The following is an 18,415-nucleotide window of genomic DNA, read 5'->3' on the forward strand; positions in this document are numbered from 1 at the left end:
CCTAACTGACGTTAAAGGTAAAGACACACACACGCATGTTGAGATAAAATGTGTAACACACACACACGCATGTTGAGATAAAATGTCATTTGCAGGACATTTTACTTTCATAACACGGCGTATTCACATTTAAAACAGGGTGATCAACTGCAAAAAAATGACACTGATAAGTGTGTGTTTGTGTCTGTGTGAGAGAGAGCATCTTTGGTGTGAAAAATTGAGTGCACACGAATGAAAGCTTTAATCTCAGAGGTGATGTGAAGATCACAGTCTAATCCTTAATCTCTAATCCAAGCCTCTAGATTTCAATTCTCACCGAAGACATATACTATTCTGCCCAGGTCAAACACAAACCCCGCTCAACCCAAATGTATTTATAAAGGACTTTCAAAACCATAATAATGGACCAAAGTGCTGTTCATAAAACTTACAAGCATAAAATAGCAACATAAACTATAACAAACAGTCCTATCATCAGTCATGCAGATCAATTACAATAAACACACCTGGTTAAACGTCAAAAGCCAAGGAGAATAAGACCTTTCAGACCACACATTGTCTAAGACATAGGCAAGGCAAGGCAAGGCAAGTTTATTTATATAGCACATTTCATACACAATGGCAATTCAAAGTGCTTTACATAGAAGAAATTAAAATAATCAAAATAAATCAGAATAATTAAAACAGTTTAGAATAAAACATAAGAAATAATGAAAAATAAATTCATTATTTTAATGAATTTATTTTTCAGCATTTACTCATTCAGTAAATGCACATCATGCATCTAAAGACAAATCTTTTCTCATAGAGTTGGGTCCGACACAATTTGGTTCAAATTTTGACTAGAAAAATATATAGGAATGCAAATAATGTCTTTTTTGATAAGTGCTTACATTTAATCTAATAATATTTCTCCTCTTTTTGTGTGTAGTTCGGTCCATATGGAGGAGTCATCCGTGATGCAGGGTGCTCAAGGAGTTCTGGTTCAGAACTGGCCCAACGTCTCCAGCGCTCCTGGTAAGATACACACTCTTCAAGAAATTAAACATCACAGATCTATTTCCATTCTTAGCTGTTTCTCAAATTAAAAGGAGATCAAATGGAGAAATTAGCTTACTGAATGTTGTCTGCTTCTCAGATGTTTTGTTTTTCTCCTCTTGAATTGAATTGAAAATCTCTGACTTCCAAAATTTCCACATGCATTTGTTGCTAAACTATTGACTCATTTGTTGTGTATAGTTTATTTCTTCCAACGCATTTTGGCAGAAACATCTGTATGGACCCCCTAAAGGGACATGGTGGTGAAAATAAATATGAAATGTGTCGAAAAATAATTTGTTCTCTCGCAAATGTTTTTCATTCCCCCGAGAAACTTTGTCTTCTCAAAGTTTCTTTGAGAGTGAAAAGAAAGTTTCTCGGGGGAGCACAAAAGGTTCTCGCGGGAACTTTTTGCAAGAGAAAGCAAAAGCATTCAAATATTGTTTTTCTCTTTAGGGGCTCCATACATCTGAGGAAAACCTAACCTAGTCTATTTGAAAATAGCTATGAAAGAGCAACTACTGAGCAATACAATTTTGGCAGGACTATGACACTGTCTTTCACAGTCTGACTGGTTTTACCCCTCAGGACCATTTAATGCTCTGTCCCGATCTAGACTATCACTCTTTTCTTTTCTTTCTCACATCATTCTTTCACTCGCTCGCTGCAGTCTCCTCTGTGTTGGCCTCTTTTGCTGATCTGCTGCAGTCATGCAGGATATGAGGAATATGACCTACATGAGGCTTCCTTATAGAGGAGTTCAGGGAGCAACTCTATACATCACAGAAAGCGCCGTAATACATTAGTGATACCGCAATCCGCCTATTATGCCACACTGAGCCGTGACACAAATATCACTTCACAATGGCAGCAACCCAGTCAGAAATCGTTAAAGGTGCATTACGCAACCTTTCATGTTAAAATTATACATTTTTCTAACCCAGACATGCTTATACAATTCCCTGATGGGCTGAATGACCCCTCTATGATCACTGCGATTGCCTCTATAATCCTGTACAGTGAAATAAATAAGAGGGATTCGGGACGGACTTTGAGACTGGGCCCGCCTGACTATGTCTGGCGGGTTTGTGTATTCGCCGCCATTCTCCGTATCATCGAAGACAACTCGAGCGACACAACTTTAGTCAACTTTCCACAAAAGTTGAAGATGGATTCAAAGTAGACCATTCCAAACCCCAATGCAAACTCCACGTAAGACAAAGAATAAAACTTTTGTCTAGTGCCAGGCGTCGGAATAAGATGAGAGTCGAATCGGGAAGGCTTTCAACAAATGGAGAGATCTCCGGTCGGCTCTCGGGCTCAAATGGGGTCCTATACAAAGTAATAACTTAAATTGTTCATGAACGTGTTTCCATAATAATACTATCATACAGTAAACACATAATACAGTTCAACATGGAGATAGATGGAAACAAAAAAAGAAGTTTTCTACTACCCAATTTACTCAAATGCCTTTCCTTTCTTATATTTAAAATGACTTGCAGATTTATTAGACATTATGACTGAAACAAAAGATTTGTGCGGCTGATGCTCATTTGGTTATGAACAGCTCGTGCAAGCGTCATACCTGTCAACACTCCCGTTTTTCCCGGGTTTCTCCCATTTTTTTAGTCCTATCTTTAAATTCGGACCCCTCCCGGTTTGTTATTTCTCCCGGGAAACTCCCATAATTGGCATGGCCCAAACTCATTTATGACAAATCGGACCAGAATGTTTGTCTTAAGTTGCCAGATCTTGTATTAAATGCATTATATTCACACAATCCACACACCATACACAATTTCAACCCGTTTGTCATCTCAACCTGGCAACCTATACCCCAGCTGCGCGGTAGCGAGCAAAGTTGACCCCAAAAAATATTTGGTCATCAGTTGCTCACGTTCATGTTGGAAAGCGGTTCGATATTTTTCTGCCAAGCTAGATGGGGAAAAAAAAACAAAATCTGTTATATTCTGTTAATTTGAGATCTGCTCTGGAGAGAGAAGGGATCTGTAAATAAAGGCATTCATTTGGGTCTTTATAAGAATACAGGAATACAAGCATCTTCTGGGAATATAGTGGATAAACTTAACTTGTTTTAATCACACTCTACTTGTATTGAAAACATGAGTATTCACTTTTTTGGAATGGAAGAGTGTGTCTCATTTTGTGTATCTTGGAATAAAGACAATAGTACAGTTGAAACAACATGATGGTGGGTAAATCATGCTAAATGTTCATTTTTGGATGAACTATTCCTTTAAAACTTTTTTAAAAAAACATTTTTTTTTTTTCCAGAGTAAACTGTATGGTCCTACTTTATATTAAGTGGCCATAATACTTGCGAACTTACATGGTAACTGCATGTGTACATAGTATTTAACTACAGTGTAAGTACACATTGGTACATAGTATCTACAGCTGTCATTTTAACAATGTGTGCAGTGTTGGACAGCACATAATGTGTTAATTTAACGTCTTTACACATCTTTGTGCTTACCTTTCTGACATATTTACTTTGTTAAAATGAACACAAAACCCTAAACTTACCCACCTCATTTTTACACGTGTGTAAAAAATTAACACATCATTTCCAGCATTGGCGAATTATTTATTTTCATTCATATATATATGAAATGTTAAACAAAAAAATTGTATTGTGTAATAATTTTCTCTAATTGATTTAAATGTCAGTAGTACTTTAATAGGATTAAATTAAAAATGAGTTCTATATCAAAATTATGAAATCTAATTTATAATTTCGTACAAATACAAATTATTAGTGTACTGATTAGCTTCACTGTAAAAAATATTGATGGTTTAACTTCAAGTAAGTAACCTGGTTGCCTTAAAATTTTAAGTTCATTGAACTGGAAAAAGTGAGTTAATACAATGAAGGAGATTAATTTAACCATCAGAAACTCAAAATTATATGTTATCTGAACTAAATAAATTATTTAAGTTGATTTGACAAAAGAAAAAAGTGTTGTGATTACTACACTGTAAAACAATATTGTTGGTTTAACTTAAAAAAGTAAGTAACCTGGGTTGTCTTAAAATGTTAAGTTCATTGAACTGGAAAAAGTGAGTTAATACAATGAAGTAGATTAATTTAACCATCAGAAACTCAAAATAATAAGTTATCTCAACTAAATAAATTATTATAAAGTTGATTTGACAAAAGAAAATATGTTGTGATAACAAATCTTGAAAATATTTTTTTACAGTGTTGATTTTTACAGTAATGCACTGTATTACACAATTACAGTAACATAGTTACCGTAAAACTGAAATACGTTATGGTACTGTAAATCCTAATTACAGAAACTTACTGGCAACAGTGTTAGCGGCAAGTTACTGTTAAAAAAAAACAGTGTGGGACCAATTGTATTTGTTTGTTTTCCCACTGTCTGATAACAGAGGAATCCCCTGGTTTAATGTTGGATTATACGCGTTTAGCTCGTTCAGGTGACCTGTCAGAGCGATGTGATGAAGAAGAGAGTGACACCGATTTCCACAGCTCTGACCAGATCAAGCATAAATCCACTTTATCAGCTGAAAGAGGAAATGACACAGTCGGAGGGGATGTGGAGGTTATCTGCGAAAGCAAGAAAGAGAAGCTCAGGACGAAGCGGCGACCAAGAGAGCGTGGCTAAAGCACAGAGAGATGACTCGATTAGGAGATGAATATTAATAATGGTCAGCTCAGACTATTTCAACACAAACGCGCACACATTCTCCCTCGCCCACTGTGGCGATGTCCGTTCTTGGTAATTAATCCACAATATTAGATTCTGTCTCCATTTTGCCTAGTCTCTCTTTCTCCCACTCCAAATAATTGAAGAATCACCTGTCTTTCTGTAGAGGACAGAGTCTCGGTTATTCATCAGCCATAAACGGATCACCACAAACACACATATTAAGATAAAATACGCATTTATGACAGGATCAACAAGCTCAGGCTTAGAGTAACAAATTGTTTCATGAATAGTCAGCTCTAGGCTTGTGTTTGCCATATAATATTGATGTGGTCTATTGTAGAATATTATGTTGAGCAAATAAACATCCGGTTACACAAAACGTGATTAATTTTAGTATTACAGCAATATTGACTTGCTCTCTGGCATTCATGTGCACTCATCTCGTAGGCAGCAATAACTACCATTTAGGTCAAACCGTTCGTGTCTATCAGTCATATAATGGAGGTATATGGGGTCCACCTCATCTACCATTTAGGTTCAGAAAGTCATAAGAACTAGAATGCAATTAATGCGTATTTAATTTCCTAATTAACTGCATACGGGTTACAGATGTCTATGTTGAGGCTCGACCCTCTTGGATGGGACGATGAAGGGACTTCTGGAGGTGTTCGGAATAATGAATGTAATTTAGTTTCAATAAGATGAAAGGGAGAGAAGCAGGGAGAGAGGACAAAATGGGCACACTTACTTGGGTGATGAAAGGCCAATTTGTTCTAATTAAGTCTCTGATGATGACTGCAAAAGCAAAGGCTGGAATGAAAGAAATAACCCTCATTAGATTTTAGTGCTCTCTCGCTCTCTTTCTCCTATGCAATGTTTATCTCATTTACAAATACTGAACTGCCGCTCAGCTTTTAACGTATTAGTTCAGCCAAAAATTAAATACCCACCTTTACGTTTACAAGGTTCGTTCTTCCATGAACCACAGAGAAGAACTGTTAATTCTGCACACAATGCAAGCATGCAGTGACCATAGGCTGTCAATATGCCAAAAGAAATAAGTGTTGTCCACATTATTTTAATCTTCTGAAGCATTATGGTAACTTTGTCTGGTTAAAAGAGCACAAAACTGAACTAAACACAATGAAAACGTGTCACTTATGGTCAATAGAGTGTCTGGTGAACCATGAAAATTAAGTGATATTAAGCCGACTGTCTACTACTCTAATGAGAGTTAGTTGACGCATAGGTACAGCATTGCTTAAAGGGGACCCATTGAAATAAAGTGTTACCGCAACATTGATTATTTAACATTTTTATCATAAAACAGCTGTTCAATAATTATTGTTTAGTTTAGCTACTTGCATACATATTTTATTTGCAGCCTCTGCGAACAGTAAAGTCTTTGAGTTGGTCGTTTCAAACATTTTGACATTGTTGTGATATGTATATGATATCCTTCACTTTAAATGACATTGTATATGATATCCTTCACTTTAAACAATGCTGGGTTGTTTGAACCCAATTTTGGGTAAAATATGGAGAAACTCAAATGTTGAGGTAAAAATGTCATTTAAATTTTTCACTTTCAACTGTAAATGTTTTAATTGCATTTTTAACACAACATTTGTGTTTGTCCATATTTGACCCAAATTTGGGTTAAAACGGCCCAGCATTTTTTAGAGTGTATGCAGCACTAAAGTAGGGTTAATATTATAGTTATTCCACAACTTTTATTATATATACCTCATAAAACAAAATACAGACTTTAGGACCTCATGCTTGTGACACATAAAAACCAGTGGTGTTTTGCATCAAACATGGCACGAATCCTCTTCATAAATGCACTCGAAAAAATGCTGGGTTGTTTTAACCCAATTTTGGGTATAATATGGACAAACCCAGCCATTGGGTAAAAAATGTCATTTAAAAATGTAACCCAATGGCTGGGTTTGTCCATATTTTACCCAAAATTGGGTTAAAATTACCCAGCATTTTTTTAGAGTGTGGGTTTTGAACTCAACTGGGTGAGATTGAGAGAATAATTACATAATTTGAGTTAGTTATAGAATGTAGTGCATGAATAATATGGACCACTTCTATTGTGTATGCCGAGATTTGAGGCGGACATCTCTATTACATTTTATTTTTTGGGTGAAATAACCCTTTAAGACAGAAGGAGATGAGAACAGATATGAGTTATGGATCAGTTTTGTTAGCTCGTCAGCTTAGGCACTCGTGTGAATGTGTTCAGTGGGTCTGTGGTGGTGTAAAGTAAAGTGCTGGTTGGTTTTATGTGATGCTGGAGGTTTGAGTTGTGTTAAAATATTCTTCTGCATTTTTATGAGCTTCATTTTGGCTCTGCTGTGCAAAACACTGGAGAAGCCAACGCCCCTCTCTCGCTCTCTATGTTGTGTGTGAAACAGATGGGCGAAACCAAAGCGTAGATCTGCAGAATTACAATAACAGGATGGAGCATGTTGTCTCTCTCATTTTATGCTTTTTATTTTATTATTATTATTTTTTTGCATCTATCAATTTTTTTTTGTGTGTGTCTGTCTTTTTTCCAAAATGCAGTAAAATGCTAGCGATGGAGTGTTTGAGAGAGAGAGAGAGAGAGAGAGAGAGAGAGAGGGAGAGAGAGAGAGAGGCAGAGAGCAGGTAGACAGCCTAAAGGAAAGAGGGATAGAGAAAGAGACAGTGATAGAAAAAAAGGTTGACCGAGGGGAAGAGCGAAAGAGAAAACAGAGAGGTGCAAAGAGGAGGGTGCTGTGACTGCCTCTGTTGCTAGGGGAGAGGAGTATTTGACCATTAGAGAGAGAGAGAGAGAGAGAGAGTTCTGTATTAGTTTCCATCAGTGTCTCTGCCACAGCCAGTTTTCACTGGAAGAGGCAGTTTCCACGGCAACCATTCATACCACGAACATGGTGTTGCTAGAGAGGGAGGGTGAGAAAGAAACAAGCCAAGGAGAAATACAAAATATATAGAGAGAAAGAAAGGGGTGTGGCTGAACGAGAGAGTTAACAGAACGGCATGTAAAATAAAACAAATGGATGTAACTGAGCATGAGGAAAGGACAGCTGACATTGGACCAAATGGATACAGAAGAATTAAGAGAGAGGGAGCTTTCAATGCTTTGACAATACAAAAATATACCTTTTTATCATGCTAATTTGAATTGAAATATATTTTTATGCTGCTAGTTGCTGGTTTGTAGAAGGTTGGGTACAGATGGATGAATGGAGAGATGAAGGGATGAGTGTGACCTATCCTGATCTTCCCGTTTAAAGATCAGCTCTACAGGTGGGCCGATCTGTATCGGCTACAGCGCCATATGGCACACACACACACCCAACACACATTCTTACTCGCAATCCAACACAAAGACAACATGCATTGACAACACGCTTATTTAACATCTTCAAAATTCAATAAAAATGAATTTCATTGAAATTGTGAGAGACAAACTTTTTTAGCCGGACAATTATCCTGTACAATCATCAAACATGCTAACCGGTCTGATTTCCAGTGATTTTATGATTTTGGTTTTAGCATTCACTTTAGTCAGTCAGTGTCACAGAGGAAATGCTGTGCAGAAGAGTGTGTGTGTGAAAGAGTGTGTTTTGTATGCGGGTCTTGTGGAATTTTCCAGAACATGCCATGGGCTTTAATCAGCTCAAGAGGGTAAACTGAGGACAATCACTCGCTTTCTGTCTGTCTGAGTCAATGCTTGTCTCCATACTCAACTGTTTATGAGGCTTGGAGATATGAGGATTTCGTTCGTTCGTTTAGTTGTTCATTCATCCATTCATCCATTCATCCATTCATTCATCCATTCATTCATTCATTCTTTCATTCATTCGTTTGTGAATCGTATGTGTGTTTGTGTGTTTGTTCTATCCCGGTGGAGACTTAAACCTGAATGCACACTGACTCATGGGGACTCTTGTCACTGTGGGGACCTAAAGTGAGGTCACCATTGGTAAACACGCTTATAAATCACAAAGAATTATTTTTATTATTTTTAAATGTAAAAATGCAGAATGTTTCCTGTGATGGTTAGGGGAAGGGTTAGTGTAAGGGGATAGAATGTACAGTTTGTACAGTATAAAAACCATTAGGTCTATGGAGAGTCCTTACAAAGATAGTAAACCAGACGTGTGTGTGTGTGTGTGTGTGTGTGTGTGTGTTATCATTTACCCTTTTTTTTTTTTTTTTTTTTTTTTGTAAATTGAGAACCCAAAATTTCTGTATGGGTTAGTGTTAGGTTGTGTTTGTGTGTGTTTAAATGCTTAAAGGAGTAGTTCACTTAAAAAAAAAAAAAAAAAAAAAAACATTTGCTGATAATTTACTCACCCCCATGTCATCCAAGATGTCCATGTCTTTCTTTCTTGAGTTGAAAAGAAATTAAGGTTTTTGATAAACACTCCAGGATTTTCTCCATATAATGGACTTCATTGGGAACCAAACGGTTCAAGGTCCAAATGAGAGTTTCAGTGCAAACTGTTCAAATGGCTTTAAACGATTCCAGACGATGAATAAGAGTCTAATCTAGGACCCTTCGAGTCATGTCTCGAAAAAAGATTTGTTCATTTTGATGAACAGGAGAGTCACGAACGCGCATCACAGAACAGAGCAAGGCGAGCATTTGTGCTTATAAAACTTAAACTTTTTTATTTATTTTTTAAATGAGCGATGGTTTAGCTAGATGAGACCCTCATTCATCGTTTGGTGTCGTTTAAACACTTTGAAGCTGCACTGAAACTCTCATTTGGTCCTTGAACCGTTTGGACCCCATTGAAGTCCATTATATGGAGAAAATCCTGGAATGTTTTCATCAAAAACCTTCATTTCTTTTCGACTGAAGAAAGAAAGACTTGGACATCTTGGATGACATGGGGATGAGTAAATTATCAGCAAATTTTTTTTTTAAAAGTGAACTACTCCTTTAATGGAAAACAGTGACAAACATTATTACACAAAATTACAACAAAATAAAATTATAACATTATTCTCATAACATGCAGTACTCTCATTACATAGAGCTGAACTATCCTCCATTACACACACACACACACACACTGCAGTCTTGGCTGGCTCATGAGAAAGCTTGTGTGTGCCATCTGGCATATTTAATCAGGATTACTAGAGCTTGACGTACCAAGGTGTGACACACACACACACACGCAATATACAGTCAATCACTTTCACATGCACAAAATATCTAATAAAATTTGCATGCAACACATTCTTTATTAGTCACACACACAGTAAATGAAAATTAATCCATTTTAATTATTTAATGTGAAAGCATGTCATTTAGTAATTTAAATGTTACAGTAACATGAACTTTGATAAATAGATACAGTATATCTACTCAACATGTATTTTAATCTAAGCATTTGTATATTTAATTAAATAGATAGAAACATTTTATATCTCAGACTGGCAGTTGCGGTATATGTGAAATCAGCCCATTTTCTGAGCATGAACACAAATCTGCTGTTATACTCACACACTCATACATAGTTATCGAAAAGTGATGTGGTTTCATCTAAACAAACCCATAATTCCTTAGCTCTGCAGTGTTGCTCTGAAATCTGCTCCTTCAGGAGTTTAGCGTTGGAGTTTGGCTCATATCTCATCCTCAGACTGCCCTTCCTCACCTCCTCTTCTGCATTATATAAGATGGCACTACAGTCCTCCTCGAGAAAGAGAGATGCGTAAATATATAGAGAATAGATGGGAGTGGGTCGGCAGAGTTGTTTTCATAATGATGATTTGATTCGATTTTCTCCCCATCATGGTTTTATGAGCTGGATATTTCACTGGCAATAATAATCATGCCCTTGTCATGCAGCTTATTAAACCTGAGCCATTATCTGCCAGCCGGACGCGTGTCTTTGTCGAAAGGCTGCATTACAGGAAAGGTCAAGGCGGGATGGAAATGCTGAGGCTGTTGATGTCAATGTAGATAGCAGTGTTGTAGTACTCGAGACTCGGACTCGTCTCGGACTCGGTCTCGAGACCATATTTTAATGGTCTTGGTCTTGTCATGGACTCGTGTCCATTTGGACTCGGAATTGACTCGTACTCGAACATTTTTTTTTTTTAGGACTCGGACTTATTCCCGAGTCCACTCGAGTTCAATTCAAAATATTTTTCATGATTATTAATGTGTGTTAATAAAATATTTCTTTAAATTGATTGACACGCCCAGTGATTGGCGATTTTCTAGTGCGCAACTGCGCATGACAAATTGTAATAAAATTACTTTTAACACCACCTACTATGTGGCCTTTTTACCCTAAACTGATCATATTTTTAAACTAAGTAAATTCAGTAAAAAAAAAAAAAAGGATTTCTCTAAGTAAATAAAAGTAAATTAGGTAATCAACCCTCACTGGTCTCGGTCTCGACTCGGACTCGACCGTCTCTGGTCTCGGACTCGACTCGGACTCGACTCTCTATGGACTCGGTCTTGACTCGGACTCGACTCTCTCTGGTCTCGGTGTCGACTCGGACTCGAGTGAGGTGGTCTCGACTACAACACTGGTAGATAGGTTGGGAAAGTTGAAACTGTTTTTTGCCAAGACTCAAACTAGGACTCATAATGCTTTAAATTATGAGTCATTTTTCAAATAGCTTCCCCAAACTCTACCTCAACAGTTCTTGAACCAGCTGAGCTACTGTCATGCTACTGAAAAATATAGGTGACTTAATAGAATTGCTACTTTTAGTTCGATAACTCCCCAATGCTGATGAATTGCGTGCCTTAGTTATCATTCCAACAGTATAAAGAAAGGCAAGAAAGACAGACAAACAAAATGGAAGGGCATTGTTAAAGGAAATTTAGACATGATGAAAGAGTACATGCGAGAGGGAGAAGAGAGAAAACAAAGCCATTTGGGCGTTTAGTGTTACTGAGGGATTTGGAAGGGTAGTCTATGGAAGCTTGTTTCCGCCACTGAATAAAAAAATAAAATAAATAATTGCGACTTTTTATCTCACAATTCTGACTTTTTTTCTCACAATTGCGAGATAAAAAGTCCGAATTGCGTGATATAAAGTCGCAATTGCGAGTTATAAAGTCAGAATTGCGAGATATAAAGTCAGAATTGCGAGATATAAAGTCAGAATTGCGTGATATAAAGTCGCAATTGCGAGATAAAAAGTCAGAATTGCGAGATAAAAAGTCAGAATTGCGTGATATAAAGTCGCAATTGCGAGTTATAAAGTCCGAATTGCGAGACATAAAGTCAGAATTGCGTGATATAAAGTCGCAAAGCGAGTTATAAAGTCAGAATTGCGTGATATAAAGTCGCAATTGCGAGTTATAAAGTCAGAATTGTGAGATTTAAACTATTCTGATGGGGGGAAAAAAAATGGCCTAATAAGTCGCAATTGCGAGTTTATATCTCACAATTCTGAGAAAAGATGTCAGAATTTCGACATATAAACTCGCAATTATGTGTTATAAAGTCAGAATTGCGATATGTAAACTCGCAATTGTGAGAAAAAAAGTCACACTTCTGTCTTTTTTTCTCAGAATTGCGACTTTATATCACACAATTCTGACTTTATATCTCGCAATTCTGACTATATCTCGCAATTCTGACTTTATAACACACAATTCTGACTTTATAACTCGCAATTGCGACTTTATATCACGCAATTCTGAGAAATAAAGTCAGAATTGTGAGATATAAACTCGCAATTGTGAGAAAAAAAGTCAGAATTGTGAGAAAAAAAGTCAGAATTGTAAGATAAAAAGTCACAATTCTTTATTATATTTTTTTTTTAAATGGCAGAAACAAGCTTCCATAGTAGTCAGATCTCTAAGGACTCATAATGGATTCTCTCTCTCTCTCTCTCTCTCTCTCTCTCTCTCTCTCTCCCTCTCCCTCTCTCTCTCTCTCTCTCTCTCACAGTAGTGAATACAGACCTTCTATCACTCTCAGATATCTTAGTCAATGTTTCTGAGGTTGTAATCCGTCTTAATCTTCACCGCAACATAAGCTATAGACAAAAGGTGAGGTGCAGACAGAGACCTGCGCCCAGACACGATGCCAAAGGTGTTGTCTGTATTAAACTAAGTGATGTGGTGATCCAGTGTCAATATAAATGAGATCAGACAGATAGAGAGAGAGAGAGTGGTGTCTCATACATCAGACCAGCTCATTTACAGTAATTTACATTAAAAGCTGACATTATTACATTATGGCCTGGTTCCCCAGACAGGGTTTAGATTAAGCCAGGGTTAGGCCTTAGTTCAATTATTAAAGTAGCTTTTTAAATGTGCTTTAAAACAACAAAAACAACAGCAACAAAAAACACATTATTTGTGTGTATCTTTAGACAAAACAAAACAACTCTGATATACTTTAAGATTTGTCAGTGCAAGTTGCTTTCGGTTAAGACGGCTCAAACATGCATTTTAGTCTGGGATTAGACTTAAGCCTTGTCTGTGAAACCAAGGGTAAATCAAAAAGAGGGAAAAAAGGTTGGTGGTAACATACACTCTTATAAAAAAGGGTTCATTGGGGTTCTATATATGAAGCATAGGGTTCTTAACTCAACTCCAAAGAACCTTTTATGCTAAAATAGCTTCTATAATGACAAGAAAGAACCCTCAGGTTAGGACTGCAGCAAACAAGCAAACTCTATATAGAACCTTAAAAGGTTCTATCAGCGCTACGTGTTTGGAACCCCTAAAAGGTTCTATACAGAACCCTTTTTAATTTGGTTCAATAATAATAACCCTTCAGGGTTTTTTGGAACCAGGAAAAAGTTTCTATTTGGAACTTTTTGGGTTTATTCCTTATCATTTGGTTTGTCCTTTCCGGATTAAATATTTCATATTATTTGCAAACATCAAGACCCTAAAATGCATTTATGAATGCATGTGAATAATCATAAAATTCAAGATATGGGGGTTATAAAATGTATATATTTATATAATTTTATGTAATTAATCAATATCACATGAAGAGCGCCATTTCAGTTTTTCTCCTCCAAAAATCAGCATGATTAAAATGTGATATTAAGTTACTACAACAGTTTAATGAACAATAATTTAATTACAACTACAAAATATTGCAGAATAATGTAAAATATGAATGAATAACAGCCTATAAAGAACCTTTGTGCCAAAATTGTTCTTTCTTGTCATTATAGAATCTTTTTTAGCATAAAGGTTCTATGGAGTTGAGTAAAGAACCATATGCTTCATATATAGAACCCCAATAAAACTTTTTTCTAAGAGTGTAACATCACAATTTTGAATACAAAGTCAATAATGGAAATTAGCATCTTATCAATTGATTAGACTTAGATAATTCAAATATCTGACTGAATCCTTCCTATTTCAAAAATGAAAATTTTAATAACCTATTAAACATGAAAGTTTTCTGTTTATATAGTACCTTTTTGGCATAAAAAAGGTTCTTAAAATTGAGACAAGATCCATAGCGTTCGATATAGAACACCATCTTACTTGTTATTTAGAGGGAAGTGTCTTATTTCAGGGTCCAGAGGACATTCCTCACATCTGAAACCCAGCGAGCTCCTTCCTAACCCTTGCATTATTATACTTCTGAAGATTGTAATAGATGGTCTCTTTTTGTCTTTGTCTCATAGATAACGAGGGTGGAGAGGTCTCTCCCCCCGTAGGAGCCGGAGTGGACAGCAACAGTTGGAATTTCAGGTACGGGCCGGGTCCGGGAGGCCCTCCGCACCTGAAACCCGGTGAGATGCCTCCTGAAGCCTTCATCATCCCTGGATCGCCGGCTATTATTTCCATCAGACAAGGACAAGACGGTGATGACAAGAGCGACTTTATTACGTTTGGAAAAAAGGAAGAGAAGAAGAAGAAGAAAAAGAAGAAGGAGAAGAAGGATAAGCGTGAGAAAGGGAAAGATGATGATGATTAGAGAGACCGAGGAAGGAGCTGATTTTTTTTTTAGTCTCAACAAAAGTCTGAAGAACATAACGTGTATTTACTCATCCTAAAATCCATTTTTTGGGGCTTAAGCTAACATTGAACACGCTACTTGAACATTTTGAAAGTCATATCCAATCTCGTTTGGCTTCACACTAATAGCTTTTTAATTGATTAATCTCGTCTTGATGAGCTGTTATATGATTGATTAATATTCACCCAAGCCAATATTCAGCATTAAATGTCCTTCAGACTCATGTTGGTGCGCCTGTCTTGTTAATCCTCTTGGTTTTTGTTTTCCAATCTTTTTGATAGGGAGACAAAATCTGATTTGAAATGTTTGTAAGCCGCGTGCCGCTTCAGGTGTGCTGTCGTAGTACAAAAAAATAAAGGAGGGATTCAAAATTGTGTAAAGCTAATGGAAGCAAGACACACGCTGGTGTAAATACGCAAGTTGGGCACCGCTGTATGTAAAACAGTGAAGACGCTAAATTAACGCTTTTGCTCGTTCACTTCTCCTGGTGTGGGATGTAAGAAACATCCGAGACATCAAAACATATTTTCACAAAGTCTCACATCTTGGACAAATGAAAAAAAAAAAAAAAGCAAAAAAACAACAACAACACTGTTTTATCAACTAACAAAAAAAAAAAAAAAAAGACAAAAAAAAAAAATGTATACCGAATGATGGAATGCACTTTTGTTTTGTTGCTTTCATTTTGTTACCAGCAAATGTTCTCCAAGGCAAAGTATATATGTGAGCAAAGAGTCCCATATATACACAGACATGCACATATATAGACACACACATCTATAAACAGGGTCAACAATCAGTGCTAACCTGGTTGGGTGTTTGTTAGAGGTTAACCTGCAGCTGGAGAGGTTCACTCTTAGTGAATTTTAAAGATGCAAAGCTCACAAGTCAATATCACTCATGAGAAATCAGATCTTCGGGGACCTGGTTTTGCTTATCGGGATGGCTGAGAATGTTTATGCATTGTGAACAGTATTACTGTTGATTCACCAAACCTTAAACACCTTTGACCCCATAATCTACCCTTATATATCCTCTGTAGAAAAGGCATGAGTGTTATGCCGTGAATTTTTCGGTGGCATAACCTCGTACCTGTAGTTTACCCATTAACCTTGACCCTTCTATCCCAACCCTAATTTTGTGCCTGCTTTCTCAGCTGAGCTTAGTATGCCTAGTGTCACACAACACGAAACCTAGTCGCCTCCTTTCTGCTTGCTGTCTGGAGGACCAACACTACCCAAGAGCAAAGAACACAACATATTAGCTAGGAGTTTTCAAATTTGCAGGAGTTTTCTTGTGCACCATTTTTATAAGCTTTAAGTGAACTTTATTGCTACTGTACAGAGCTTCTGTCTGTCTGTTTGTCTCTCTGTTGATCTCTCTGCTGGGTAGGCTAGCTCTAGACATTGTGGTGTACTCATGTAGTATGGAGTAATGCAGACAACGCCTGTCAAATCCCCCCCCAGAAGACAGAAGCCCCTCCCACAGCACTGTTGTATGCAAATGATCCAGTGCTGTCCAATCAACCTGTATGACATTGTATTTTCTGCTGGTCTCTCATCGGTTCATTCTCAGAAAGAGGAGGGAAGGGGGAAGACCGATGTACGGCTTAGGCAAGGGGTGGAGATTGGTAAACTAAGAGGTGAAAATCTGGGCTTTCTGTCAATTTGAACCAATGTTAAAGCAGCACCAAACAGAATTTCCCCTTGTCTGCCTTAAAGGGATAGTTCACTTTGAAATTAATGTTTGGTATGTTTTAGCTTACCGCAAGGGCATCCAAGATGTAGGTGTCTTTGTTTCCACAGTAGTTTCAATTTTGATATTTTTAGGTCAAACCGTTCGTGTCTATGGTCACCACCTCAACATTAAACATGATTTAATGACTCATAAATTTAAGTACACATTGATGGCCCAAGACATGAAACCAGCGGGTTGTGTGAGAAAACTAACAGTATTTTTTATACAGTATGTTTTTACCTCTTGTAACCACAACCACAAACACCGCCTCAGATCACTTGGACGTGGCTGTGAGGTAAAAACGATACAAATACTGTTAGTTTTCTCACACAAACCGCTCGTTTCGTGTCTTAGGCGATCAATGTGTACTTACATTTACGAGTCATTAAATCATGTTTAATTTGGACTTCTCTGTGCATGCTCTTTGAGGTGGTGACCATAGACCTCCATTATATGACTGACAGACAATAACGGTTTGACCTAAAAATATCAAAATTGAAATTACTGTGGAAACAAAGACACCTACATCTTGGGTGCCCTTGAGGTAAGCTAAAACATACCAAAAATTAAATTCAAAGTGAACTATCGCTTTAAATTAAACAAAGCATTGGTTATGAGCCAGTGTTGCTGAGTCATGCCAGATTTACCAGACAGATCAAGTGTTTGCACTTGGATACGAGTATTTAAACATTAAAATTTTACACACAATACATTTACATTGTTATAAAACCAATTAAAAGTGTTCAGACTGTTGTCTCCACCCCATGCCTTTTAAACCCTGCTTTAGTGTCTGATCACGTCTGTGCTCGGATGCCATTGGTTCCTTCACTTGCTTGCCTACCTTGATGCCACACACCCAAAAACCCGTCTCGAACCGATGTCACAATTACTCAAACGTGACTGCTGCATGACCTTACCAGAAAGAAAACACTTACTATATAGAGATATATATGAATATAGATATAGATGGCTATGATTTTACTATTTTTGTTTATAGTTTTTATTCATTATTCACACAAGAGATTTGTGTATGTACCGTCTCTGAGCCTTTTGCATACTGACACCTCTTCACAGACTTACAGTGGACAGTTATGACGTTACTAAACCTTGGTATTTGTAAATGCTCTATCGTGTGATGCCCCGAAGCTCTCGTTTTTCCCCCCTATTCTTTATTATTTTGGTTTCTGATAACTAAAAAAAAGGACAAAAAAAAAAACTTTTGTGTTTAGCTTTGACATACTGATCAAACTAGCACTGTATATTGTAGCTAAATTATGTATGATGATTCTATCCCTACTCTTTCACTTCTTTGACAAAGAAATAAAAAAAAAAAACAGGAAAACACATCCTGATGTAAAATACAATATATGTAGTGTATGCTTGTATCTAGTGAGCGTTCATGCTGTCATTTTTTTTTCTCAATGTCTGGTGGTGATCAGTAGGTGGCGCTGTGCTGTCCAACTGAATGGCGATCATCTGTTGTTAAACCCTCTTCTTTTGTACACCTGCTCATCAATGTGATGGTGAATTAGTGACTTTCATTCCTTATTTTCTCTTTATATATATTTTTTTTCATTATGATGGAAAAGTGGTCATGTGTTTTGTTTATAAATCACGAAATAAATAAACTTTTCTTTCTTAAGAATGTTAATATGGTCAGTGTTTCTGTGTCTGTTGTTAAAATGATTTCGGATGATATGCTTTAATCAGAAACATTTTTGATGATATAAATAAGTAGCTTTGGTGTACAAAACAAAATATAGTTTTACTGGATAGATAGATAGATAGATAGATAGATAGATAGATAGATAGATAGATAGATAGATAGATAGATAGATAGATAGATAGATAGATAGATAGATAGATAGATAGATAGATAGATAGATAGATAGATAGATAGATAGATAGATAGACTCTAAAAAATGCTGGGTTGTTTTAACCCAACTTTGGGTCAAATATGGACTA

The 18,415-nt window shown here is 36.8% G+C and overlaps 1 protein-coding gene across 2 annotated transcripts in view; it reads left to right on the plus strand.

Annotated features, from left to right (window-relative positions):
* The window catches only part of LOC120473282 (protocadherin alpha-C2), a 102,710-nt gene extending 84,609 nt beyond the window's left edge, over window positions 1–18,101 (plus strand). For both annotated transcript variants that reach the window (XM_039663045.2, XM_039663029.2), the window contains 2 exons: window positions 932–1,017; window positions 14,379–18,101. In XM_039663045.2, coding sequence (XP_039518979.2) covers window positions 932–1,017; window positions 14,379–14,671 — 379 coding nt within the window. In that variant the 3' untranslated portion in view covers window positions 14,672–18,101. The remainder of the gene's footprint in view (window positions 1–931; window positions 1,018–14,378) is intronic.
* Window positions 18,102–18,415: the final 314 nt, after the last annotated feature.

This window comes from Pimephales promelas, chromosome 9 (genome assembly GCF_988280905.1).
Source record: "Pimephales promelas chromosome 9, fPimPro1.hap1.1, whole genome shotgun sequence".
Taxonomy (NCBI): domain Eukaryota; kingdom Metazoa; phylum Chordata; class Actinopteri; order Cypriniformes; family Leuciscidae; genus Pimephales; species Pimephales promelas.